At 47.9% G+C, this 12,069-nt stretch overlaps 1 protein-coding gene across 1 annotated transcript; it reads right to left on the reverse strand.

Annotated features, from left to right (window-relative positions):
• Positions 1–128: 128 nt before the first annotated feature.
• LOC112895643 (protein STRICTOSIDINE SYNTHASE-LIKE 10-like) lies at positions 129–5,922 on the reverse strand (the record flags this gene model as incomplete). The annotated part of the gene is made up of 2 exons (XM_025963623.1): positions 129–1,119; positions 5,900–5,922. Coding segments are annotated over 2 exons (1,014 nt in total), but the record flags the coding sequence as incomplete, so codon positions are not given.
• Positions 5,923–12,069: the final 6,147 nt, after the last annotated feature.

Genomic DNA, 12,069 nt, shown 5'->3' on the forward strand with positions numbered 1-12,069 from the left:
TGTGTTATTGACAAGTGCAACTATATGTATCCGATATTTATACCAACTTTGCCCGTAGCAACGTACGGATATATTTACTTAGTATATATAAATACTACTTAAGACATATAAATATATTTTAAACATAGCTAAGTGCTAACAATGCCGACGTACGACAACTCTACGGATCCAAGATATATTTTGCCATCCTCTCTCTCCACCGCCTCAGTCGGCCTCACGTTCTTGGATCCCTTCATCTCTTGCAGCTTTTCACCTTCGGCGCCAATCCTAATGGCGAGCAAGTGTCTATCTAAACCAAATGGAAGCTCGTACTTCTCCCGATGAAGCGCTACCCAGAACCCTCCCTTCCCGTCGGGCCTCACGTTGTCCGGGTATCCTGGCAGGTCAGCAAATGGCTCCGATGTGTTGGCCTTGGGCCCCCGGATCCAGTACCTCATTAGCTTGCATGGTCCCGTAAGCGCGACAACAAGGTGGGTTCCATCGGCACTGATGGCAATGCCGTTGGGGTACGTCACGCCGGACTGGAGCACGGTGACCTGATTAGTCTGTGGACTGTATTTCATGATGCGTCCAGTCGAGTCTCCTGTCGTGGTGACCATCTGATGCTGCGCCCGTGTGTATGTCGTGCTGCTGTCGGTAAAGTAGACGTCGCCGGTGACCTGGTCGATGTCCACGCCGTTCGTGAAGCGCAGCGGCGCGCCGCCGGCCTCCGTCGCCAGCACCCTCGCCTCCCCACCGTCGGGCCCGACGCGCATCAGGCCCATGTACGCGTCGGCGATGTAGAGGTTCCCGGAGTTGACATGGAACCTCAATCCTAGCGGCCGGCCGCACGAGCTCTCCGTGGCGACCGGCGGGAGCTCAGAGAACGCGTCGCAGCCGTTCTTGGTGTAGCTCGGGCTGTACGCGAACGTCGTCCACCCGACGCCCTCGCCGCCGTACCTGAGGACGCGGCCGTCCGAGATGCTGACGTAGGGCCCGCCGCCGCGCGCGTCGAACGCGACGCTCTCGGGCCCGACCAGCACGTCAGGCAGCTCCAGGCGCTGAGTATTGCTGGCGTCGATGGCCTTGGCTACGGCGGCCACGGCCGCCGACGGCAGGAGCAGCAGGACGGCGAGAAAGATCATCGCGAGCAAAGGCAGCTTCGACATGGTCCGCTTCATGGTTGCTGCTCCGGCGGCCGGCCGGTGAAGACTAAGACACCAAGTACGAGGTGGTTCTCGTTGCTGTTTGTTGGCTGATCGCTGTTTTGGTTTTGGTTTGATTTGTTGGAGAACGGCGTCCCCGGCCTCCGGTTTTATTGGGGGCTTCTTCGCCGGCCGTGCGCACTCCGAATCGGCGTCAGAACTCAGAAGCCAAACCAGGTAAGCGGATTCCGAGTCTTTCTCACGGACTCCGAATTCGTATCGCCGAACTCCGAATCTCCCTCGGTAGAGATGAACGAAGCGGACAATCGATGGAAGCAGGTTCCGGAATTGTTTGGGGGTGTTCACTGTTCAGTTCTAGGCTTGTAGCCCGGCGAAGAACGTTTGCGTTTGCAACGGCAACGTGACCCCCCATCACGAACTGACGCCAAACCCAATCAGCCCCCAGAACTCCGTTATAGTGGCAGCAAGGAAGAATTTGGTATCTGTACAGAACAATCATTGTGTGGATCTGAAAAAAGGGAAAGATGGAGTTCAGTTTGTCATATGAAAATACTGTGAAACATGAATGGTCCATAGCAAAGCAAATAGTGAACTTCCAGCCAGGACTCTGTTTGGTGATTTGTGATACGCCAATGGGGGCAACATGCTCCTGCGCGTGGAAAGGAAAATTGACCCAGCATCCTTGGTGCTCATAAAGATGCCATTGCGTGAGCAAGATGGTTTAAGTAAGTTCAGCATTATACCTCAAAATCTTGAGGAAATGACAGCACGTAGATATAGAGTTTCCAGCCTAGGAGAAACCGAGCAGCATATGGAAATCTGCTTACCTGCTCTTCTGAAATTACAGAAACTCTGGAGAGTGCAGTTCTTATTCACGTATTTGGTAACAGGTCTGAAAGCTATTGTTGAAAGCGCTCGGAAAGGATTACTAAAGACCGGCCTACCAACCCGTGCTCCCACACAGGTTAATTAGAATTAATATAAAATAAAGTTTATAGCTAATAATTATAATTATCTATCTCACGTCTTCTTTCATCTATTAAATATTCTAACACATACTCTAAAATACATATTTATCATTGTCTAGTTGCAATAGATTTTATTTCGCATCACACCTCCATATGTGTTTGATATATATTTAATTGAATTATTTGTTTGTGAATTAGTATTCTTATCTCTTCCATCATACATGAATATATGGTGAAACATATCATGAGCAGTATTTTTATATAAACAATAATATAAATAATATATTAATAATTATAGAAATAGTAGTTTAAAATTTTATATTGGTGCACTTTAATACTTTGTTGTAATTATATAATTTAGATTCAGATTTAGAGGTTACTTTAATTTTTAATAATGATATAATTGGATAATTTATATGCAAATTTAGGGGTTAATTGTGTTATTTTTATAATAATATAGGTGGGTAATTTATACAAAGATTAGGGGGTTACTTTAGATTTTTTTTATAATAGCAGAGGTGGGTAATTTAGAGACATGTTTAGGGGGTTAGTTTAGTCTATTTTCAAAATGGCAGAGGTGGATAATTTATTAGGAAAGATAACAGATCTAATGACTATTATGATTAGAGTTGTCGGATTGATGATCGGATGTTGAAAGGATCGATGGACCAAGAGGGGGGGTGAATTGGGCCTTTTTCAATTTCTAAGACAAGATAAAGCAACCTTAACCTATGCAAAACTAGAAAAGCACCAATTCACCAACCGGGTAACTAAACTACCTACGCAAGCTAGGAAAGATAAAAAGAGGTAAGCCTAGCAAGGTAGAGCAGAGTAATGATCCCTAAATCAAGCATATGAATAAATTGCATGAAAGATAATGCTTGAATAAGTAAAGTGGACAAGGGACAACCGGATTTTTTTTCCGTGGTATCAATGTGTTGGCACACACCCCTAATCCACGTTGTGACACTCACAAAGAGTATTGTCACCTCCCAAGTCACCAAGACGAGGGCGCTCACTAAGAGTCTCCGTTCACCATCCCGGTGTGGTGGAGATCAAGCCACGTACAATTTTTTTCTCCGGGCTTCCACAATCCTTGGCAACCTCCGCGAGAATCACCTCGATCACCAAGATCGCCTAGGTGATGCCAATCACCAAGAGTAACAAGCTAAGGCCTTCACTTGAGCAAGAACCGATCACAAAGAACGGATGCACACAAGCTTCTCTCTACTCAAGTCCTTAATCTTGCTTCTTGAAAGATTGAATGAACAAGTGTGTGAAATGATGAAGCTCAAGGTGGCTCTTGACTATAGTATGAGTGTTTGGATGTTGCCTGGTGTCAAGAGTAGTAAAATGACCCATTGGAGGAGTATATATAGGCAGCTCACACGAATAGAGCCGTTGGAGAAAAAGCTGCCACAAAACTGCGTAGCGCCGGTTAATCCAACGTCCCTCCAATAGTCATCGTCGGTTTAACCGGTGAATGTAAACTACCCCTTCTGAAAACTAGCCGTTACAGCTTGGGCAGATTAACCGTCGTATCATCGGTTTAACCGGTGAGTGTAGTCATCCATTGATCAACTGAAAAACCAAGTCTCTGGACAACTGCACCGACGTCCAATTTCAAATATCGTCGGTTTAACCGATGTATTGACTTGTCCAGACTCTGCTGACCTCGTTTAACCGACGTATAGAAAAGTTGAGGCGTCGGTTAAACCGGTGTTAAGAATTTTCCTGATTTTGCCTTTTCTGACTTGAGTCTTGAATGAAATCCAATTATTCTTGAGATATGAGTTGAGAACCACTTATTTGAGCTTCTAGAAACCTGAGTGACCATTGTGTGCATCCATTTTCAAATGATCATGTCCATGCTCAAGTTACTTGGCCTAAACCCCTCTTAATAGTGCGATCACTACAAAACTATAAAACCTATACTAACCTAAGTGTCCTTCTCAATCTTATGACACTTAGGACTAGAAAGATCCTTAGTCTTAACATATTATTGAGTTGAGTGCCGAGATCGCCTTTTTGAATAAAGTGAATTAGGGTCCTCTTTTGACATATGACCAAATGAGCGATAATGATTTATTAAACTGCACAATCTCATTAGTCACAATAATGGTTGTCATTAATCACCGAAACATAACTTGAGGGCCTAGATGCTTACAATCTCCCCCTTTTTGGTGATTGATGACAACATAACCATAAATAATCGAGAGAGTAAAAAGATAAGGCAATAATGAACACAAACAAACTCGAAAGAAAAGAACCAAAGAGCTCAAAGACTCAAATGAAATCCATAGATATGTCTCAAAACGCAGCATACTCAAGTGACAAATGTACATATCCATGAACTAACATCAAATGAGATACAAAATATCAAAGTCCTGATAACTATGAGCTCTCTCTAACTCTGCCCTCCCCCTGACTCCAACTCCCTCTCCCCCTTTGGCATCAAAGCACCCAAAAAGGCGAGCTACTGATCCGGCTGTCGCGGGACGGCGAGGAAACGATCCGGATCATCATCATCGTCGTCGTCAGACGGTGGATCCTCGGTGACGGATGGGAGCTGCTGATCTGAACTGCCGGCTGGCGCTGAGCTGACTGGAGGAGTAGCAGTCGTGGAGGCTCGTGTGCTGGCACTGCCAGGAAGAGGGTCCGTGGAAGTAGTAGCCGGCTCAGCAGAAGACGTGTCAATATCTGAAGTAGTAAGTGCTGACGCTGCCGGCTGTGACGACTGCTGAAGCAAGGACACCTCTCCGCCTCCCCCTGAATGTAGTGGCTGTGGTACAACGGGGAGGCCGACTGACTGCACTGCTGGAGGTGACTCCTGGAAGAGTGAAGTCGCTGGCAGTGGAGAGAAGGATGGACGACCTGCAGACCCGAGTAGTGCGGACAACGAGAACATGGTCTCCGGGGTCGCTGAGGTAGCAGGAACAGTAGAGGCTGGAGCTGGTGTGACTGCAAGAGGTGGTGCTCCAACGCCCTGAAGGCCTGACTGTCCTGGCTGCTGCGGGGCGAGTCCGGTGTGAGAGTACAACTGTGAGATCATCCCGAACATCGCCATCATGCCCTGCTGCATCTGCTGAAACTGAGCATCAGTCCTCTGAGATACTCTATCAATAAGACCGACAAAACGCTCCTCGGTAGCAGCTCGCTCTCGGGCGGCCTCTCTCTGTATCGCTGCAAGCTGGGCCTCATGGGCTCTCCTGGCCTCCTCCTGTGCACGGCGGTCCTCTCTCTGCTGTGTCACCAACTGCTGTAGAAGTGCGGTGAGCTCAGACGGCTGAGACACCTGTGACTCTGAAACTGTGGTAGCAGCGGCTGACACTGGAGCTGGCTCTCCGGACCCCCCTGCCTCATGGTCATGACTAGCTGGGGCGGGTGCAGGGAAGTACTCCTCATCCTCGGAGGAGTCTGACTCTAGGTCGGACCAATGTATCTCATCCTCTCCTCCAGAAAGCTGTGCCTCGGCGGCTAGCAATGCCTCATCCTCCTAGGCCACTCGGGCCTGTACCTCAGGTGACAGGCGTGCCATGGCAGCTCGATCTGCCTGTCTGCCTCTCCTCCGGTCTAAGGGTGCTGTCAGGCGGTAGACGGGGAACCAGGGAACCTCGTCCTATCTGTAGACTGCACTGACGGGTGACTCAGCTGGCACTATCATAGAGCAAATGAAACTGATCCAGTGAGCATAAGGAAACTGTCGTACAACGCCCATCCCGTCAGTGATAACATTCTCAATCTCAGCCAAAATGAAATCAACAATATCGAACGGCTCGTGAGTGAGAATGTGAAGAAGCAGTAGCTGCTGCAGACCTGTGAACCCCTCTGGGTAGCCACTCCTCGGGAGCAAAGTCCTCCGAAGTGCCATGTGAACTGCGTAAGCCTCTGGGGTCAGCAGGCTAGGAACTCTGGCGTAGGAGGCCGGGAAGGGCTGGCGGAAGCACTGAGAGATCGCCTCGTGAGAAGGTGCAATCCCGCTAATCATAGCCCTGCGTGGAGGATCTGCATCACCATAGACCATCTCGTGCAGAGAGACGTCAACAAGGTCAACTCCAAGAATCCCTGCAAGCGTAGCCCTAGACAGACCAAAGACCTGGCCTTCAAACATGAAGTGAACGGCTCTACGCTCTAGGGCTATCCATGCTGTGGCATAAAAGACTCGTACCCAGTCTTCAATGTATCTGTTTCTCTCAATTGAAAGCAACCTGGGCAGTCCCCTGAAGTGAGCAAAGTGCTCCCTGACATCTGCTCCCCCTGCTGCTGTCCTCAGAGATACCCAGTCAAGCACTCTATGAGGGAAGATCCTGTGGCCCCGCCTCTGGTAGGTCTCGTAGAAACTGGCCTGAAGAAGTGTCCAGAATCTACGATCGACCCTGCTGTCACGTGTCACTGGGAACCACTCCTCCTCCTGTACACTCCACCTGAGCCTCTTGACCTTCGCTGCATTGGCCTTGGTCAAGTTCTGGAGCAGCACACCTGGCTCCAGACGCATGACAGTGTCCATGCAGAACACTGCACGCTCGGCCGCTAGGGCCTCGGCTCGACGAGCTGCTGCTGCTGCTGCTGTGGACCTGCGAGGCTCCTGTGGCTGGTGACCTCCTCGCGTCCTCGGTCTGGTGCGACGCTCGGTCGCTGGTGAAGTGTCACCTGCGGGGGAGTCTGTCGGGTGCGGCCAGAACGTCGTAAAGCTGGTGACTGTGTGCACTGCCCCTGAGACTGCTCGGACTGCTCTGTATCTGAATCTGAAACCGACTCTGCCGCTGAATGTGACTGATCTGACTCTGCTGCTGCTGCTGTCGCGGCTCTGGTGGCCCTGGCACCTCTGACTCGGCCCATGCCTCTGCCTCTGCCTCTGCCTCTGGCTGGCGTATCACGGATCGCGAACGGACGAGCACGGCCAGACGCCTGCTCCTCGGCGGCCTTAGCCACCATCTCGGCCCTCTCGGCCTCTCTCGCTGCTCGGGTCCGCTTGCGAGCGGGCTCCTCAACCACGATCTCCTTTCCCTTTCTCTTGTCTCGACCCATCTCGATCACTGACAGAAACAAAGACGCGGCGCGGTGAGCTAGGGCGAGCATGATGGTTCGGGCAAAATGCCGAGCACGTGGCGTGCGAGGCGTGGATGCGTGAATGCGGTGCAATGGCGCGTGGGCAGCGGCACAGTGGAGGAGCAGTGCGGTGGTTGCGCGCGGGCGCAGGTGGCGACGGCGCGGAAGGCGGTGGCGGCGGCGCCGGGGCGGCGCAGGAGCGGCGCAGGGGCGCGCGGGTGGCGCAGAATGGGGCTGCGCACGGGCGGCGTAAGGCTAGGGCGACGGCGGCGATCGTGCAGACGGCGCGCGGCGGCGGACGGCGACGGCGGCGGATGGCGACAGCGGCGGCGAGCGGACGGCGGATGGCGGTGGTGTGTAGGAGACGGCGAAGGCGAGGGGTCGAGCGGGTAACGAAAGCGAGCGCGAGATTGTGAACGGGCACGAGAGTAATATGACATGTGGACCCCGCAGATTTTCTTATCGCCGGTTGGTCCGACGCTTAGGTTTTGAGCGCCGGTTGATTGCGTCGGTGTAGTTTACCAGGGACTCTGCCAAATTTGCATCTGTACGCCGGTTGATCCGATGCAAATAACAGTTGATTTTCAGGTCAAATTTGTGATCTATTCACCGGTTGATCCGATGCTGCAAACTTTGTATACACCGGTTGAACGCCTGAAATGACTGAGCTGATCCTGAAACTTAGTAACGCTGGTTAAACCGATGGGTATAGATCCATTGAACGTCGGTTTAACCGGTGAAGCCAAAAACGCTCTCTCAGCTCACTCTTCTATGCTAAGTCCAATGAACTTATAAAATTCAACTAAACTCATGTTAATGGACTTGCATAGGCGACTTTACCCCTCAAAGTAAATAGGATAGCTTGCTAGCTTAAGTAATTTTTTTTTTAAAACCAAGGAAAAGTCGCAAGAGAGACAAAGCTCCAAATTAAAATGTATGAGCTATGTCGTAGGAATATTGAAGAAGGAAAGCTTCATACTCATCACGATATTGCTCACTAGGCAATAACGCACCTAACACTTTACTCTTTTCACTTCTCATGAATTAAGATCTTGTACGTAAAACAAGTCTCATTTTCAGCAAGTGATCTCCTTTGTGACCCTTACGCATGCAATGATAATGCAAACTACAACCACATGCGAAAGAAAGGTAGACATGAAGTGCACAACTATATGACAAGAAATGCATAGCGAGAATTTAAATTCTACTTGTCAAGTTTGATCCCATGGAAAGCTTCATCATGATGAGCCTTTCTACAAGCCTAGAGGAAAACAAGTGGACCACCACCTCTAGCTAAACCCTTGCTCATCACTATCTTACCATGGTTAGACAAGTGTCCTATTATGTATGCATTTTTCTATATGACATGGCAACTTACATGACGTTTGCCGCATCTACCACATTAAGCTCATTCCTTAGCCTAACAAAATTACTCTCGTCTAAAGGTTTTGTGAAAATATCCGCCAATTGCTCCTCGGATCTCACACCTTAAAGAGAAATGTCCACCTTGGCTTCGTGATCACGCAAGAAGTGATGGCGAATATCAATGTGCTTTGTGCGAGAGTGTTGAACCGGATTCTTGGCAATTTTTATGGCACTTTCATTGTCACAAAGGAGTGGTATCCTGTCTAGTTTCACACCAAAGTCCAAAAGGGTTTGCTTCATATATAGAATTTGGGCACAACATGCACCGGCTGCTATATATTCCGCTTCCGCGGTGGACAAAGCCACGGAATTTTGCTTCTTACTCGACCAAGAAACTAGAGAACGCCCAAGCAAGTGACAACCCCCGGAGGTACTCTTGCGATCCACACGGCTTCCGGCAAAATCCGAATCCGAGTATCCCAAGAGATCTAAGCTAGCGCCTTTGGGGTACCACAAGCCTATGCTAGGGGTGTGCTTGAGATACCGAAGGATCCTATTCATAGCCGAAAGGTGTGATTCCTTAGGGTTAGCTTGAAAACGGGCACACAAGCACACACTAAACATTATATCGGGCCTAGATGCGGTAAGGTAAAGCAAAGACCCTATCATAGAACGATAGAGAGATTAATCAACCGGTTTACCGTCCACATCCAAGTCGAGATGCCCATTTGTAGCCATGGGTGTCTTAATTAGCTTGCATTCATCCATCTTGAACTTCTTCAAGATATCTTTAGTATATTTTTCTTGATAGATGAATGTCCCTTCCTTCATTTGTTTGACTTGAAAACCAAGGAAGAAAGTCAATTCGCCAATCATGGACATTTCGAATTCCCTAGACATCATGGTAGCAAACTCATGGTTTAGTAAATCATTAGTTGAGCCAAAGATGATATCGTCTACATAAATTTGACAAATGAAAAGATCCCCGTTGACGTCTTTTGTGAACAAAGTGATGTCCACCCTCCCGATCTTGAAGCCTTGCATGATTAGGAAGTCACGAAGCCTCTCATACCAAGCCCTTGGAGCTTGTTTGAGCCCATAGAGTGCCTTGTGCAACCTATAAACATGGTTAGGATTCCTCGAATCTTCAAACCCGGGAGGTTGCTCAACATAAACAAGTTCGTTAATAAAGCCATTTAAGAAAGCACTTTTCACATCCATTTGATATAACTTAATATTATGATGTGAAGAGTAAGCAAGAAGGATGCGGATAGGTTCAAGTCTTGCGACCGGAGCAATAGTTTCACCAAAATCCAAACCTTCGACTTGAGAAAACCCTTTTGCCACAAGTCTTACTTTGTTGCGCACCACCACCCCATGTTCATCTTGCTTGTTTCGAAAGACCCACTTTGTGCCGATGATGTTCTTGTCTTTCGGAGGGGCTTCGAGGACCCAAACTTCATTGCGGGTGAAATTGTTCAATTCCTCTTGCATGGCCATCACCCAATCCGAGTCCTCAAGTGCTTCCTCTATGCTAGTGGGTTCAATACAAGAAACAAACGAGTGATGTTTGCAAAATGAAGCGTGCTTAGAGCGAGTTCTTACTCCTTTGGAAGGACTAACAATGATTTGACCAATTGGATGATCCTTGGAGATGCGACCATGCTTCACAAGCGGTATTTGCGTGGATGCTTGTTGGGGTGGATCATGAATGACTTGTGCTTGTGGTGGAACATTTTGCTCTTCTTGTTCTTGGACTTGGGGTGTTGGCGTTGACACATTTTCTTGAGGTAGTGGATCAACTTTATCTTGATCTTCATCTACTTGGGGTGCCGTGGAGGTGTTTGGTAAAGATGAGAAAGTTCCTCCCCCTTGATCATTGTCTTCATGCACCTCCTCCGGCTTGATATCCCCAATGGACATCTTCTTTAAGGCTTCTTCAATCTCTTCATCCCCTACATTTTCATAACCAACAACCTCCTCTTGGGAGCCATTAGATTCATCAAACTCCACATCACATGTTTCTTCAACTAACCCGGAGGTTTGATTGAATACTCTATATGCTTTGGAGTTTGATGCATAACCAAGAAAGAACCCTTCATCACATCTACTTTCAAACTTACCGAGTCTTTTCTTCTTATAGATGAAGCATTTGCAACCAAAGACTCGAAAGTATGATATATTTGGTTTCCTCCCGGTGATGAGCTCATATGGAGTTTTCTTGAGGAGTCGGTGAGGATACACTCGGTTGGATGCATGACATGCCGTGTTGATTGCTTCCGCCCAAAATTTCTCGGACGTACCATAATCATCCAACATTGCTCTTGCTAGGGTGATGAGTGTCTTGTTCTTTCTTTCCACCACTCCATTTTGTTGAGGCGTGTAGGTGGCGGAAAACTCATGTTTGACTCCTTCTTCATCGCACCATTCTTCAATCTTCATATTTTTGAACTCGATGCCGTTGTCACTCCGGATCTTCATGATTGGGGAATTGTATTCCCTTTGAGCTTTTCTTGCAAATGTCTTGAAGATCTCCGGAGTTTCACCCTTATCGCCTAGAAACATGACCCAAGTGTAGCGTGAAAAATCATCAACAATTACTAGGCAATAAGCAATAGAAGTTACCATCAATGCTCTTGTAAGAAGTTGGACCAAAGAGATCCATGTGTAGTAGCTCGAGCGCCTTGGAGGTAGACAACATCGTCTTGATAGGATGATTTGTTGCAATTTGCTTCCCGGCTTGACATGCTTTGCATAGCTTGTTCTTGTCAAACGTGACGTCCTTTATGCCGGTGATCATCCCTCTTTTGTGGGCTTTCTTGAGGTTGCTCATTCCAATATGAGCAATTCTTCTATGCCAAAGCCACCCAAGAGACGACTTGGTGAAGAGGCAAGTCATGGTGCTTGTTTGTTTTGAAGAGAAATCCACCAAATAGATATTGCCATGCCTAAACCCCGTGAATACCAATGACTTATCTTTTTCATGAGTCACTACAGCACCATTCTTGTCAAAGGCACACGTTAGTCCAAGATCACATAATTGTGCAATAGAAATAAGATTAAAACTAAGTGCTTCTACAAACAAAACATTTGAAATGGATAAATCTTTTGAAATTGCAATTCTACCCAAAACTAAGACTTTACCCTTTGAGTTATCACCATAGGTGACATGTTAATGATCGCCGGGGTCTTCAAGAGAGGTGAACATGCTATCATTGCCGGTCATGTGTTCAGAGCAACCGCTATCAAGTACCCAATGTTTTCCACCGGCTTTGTAGTTCACCTACACACATGAGAATTCATTTTTGAGTTTTAGGAACCCAAACAAGCTTTGGGCCTTGCACATGTGTGACAAGAGCTCTTGGGACCCAAAGTTGCTTGGGGAGCTTCTTCTTCAACTCTTTAGCAATTTTGCCAATGAACTTGGCCTTCACCTTGCCCTTCACTTTACTCAAGAGAAAATGGTTATTTTGAAACATTGATGAGTAATTCTTGGGTAAGTTAGGAAGAGGACGTGATGGTAAAGTGCACTCACTAGTGTG

The sequence above is a fragment of the Panicum hallii genome, chromosome 1 (assembly GCF_002211085.1).
Source record: "Panicum hallii strain FIL2 chromosome 1, PHallii_v3.1, whole genome shotgun sequence".
In the NCBI taxonomy this organism is placed as follows: domain Eukaryota; kingdom Viridiplantae; phylum Streptophyta; class Magnoliopsida; order Poales; family Poaceae; genus Panicum; species Panicum hallii.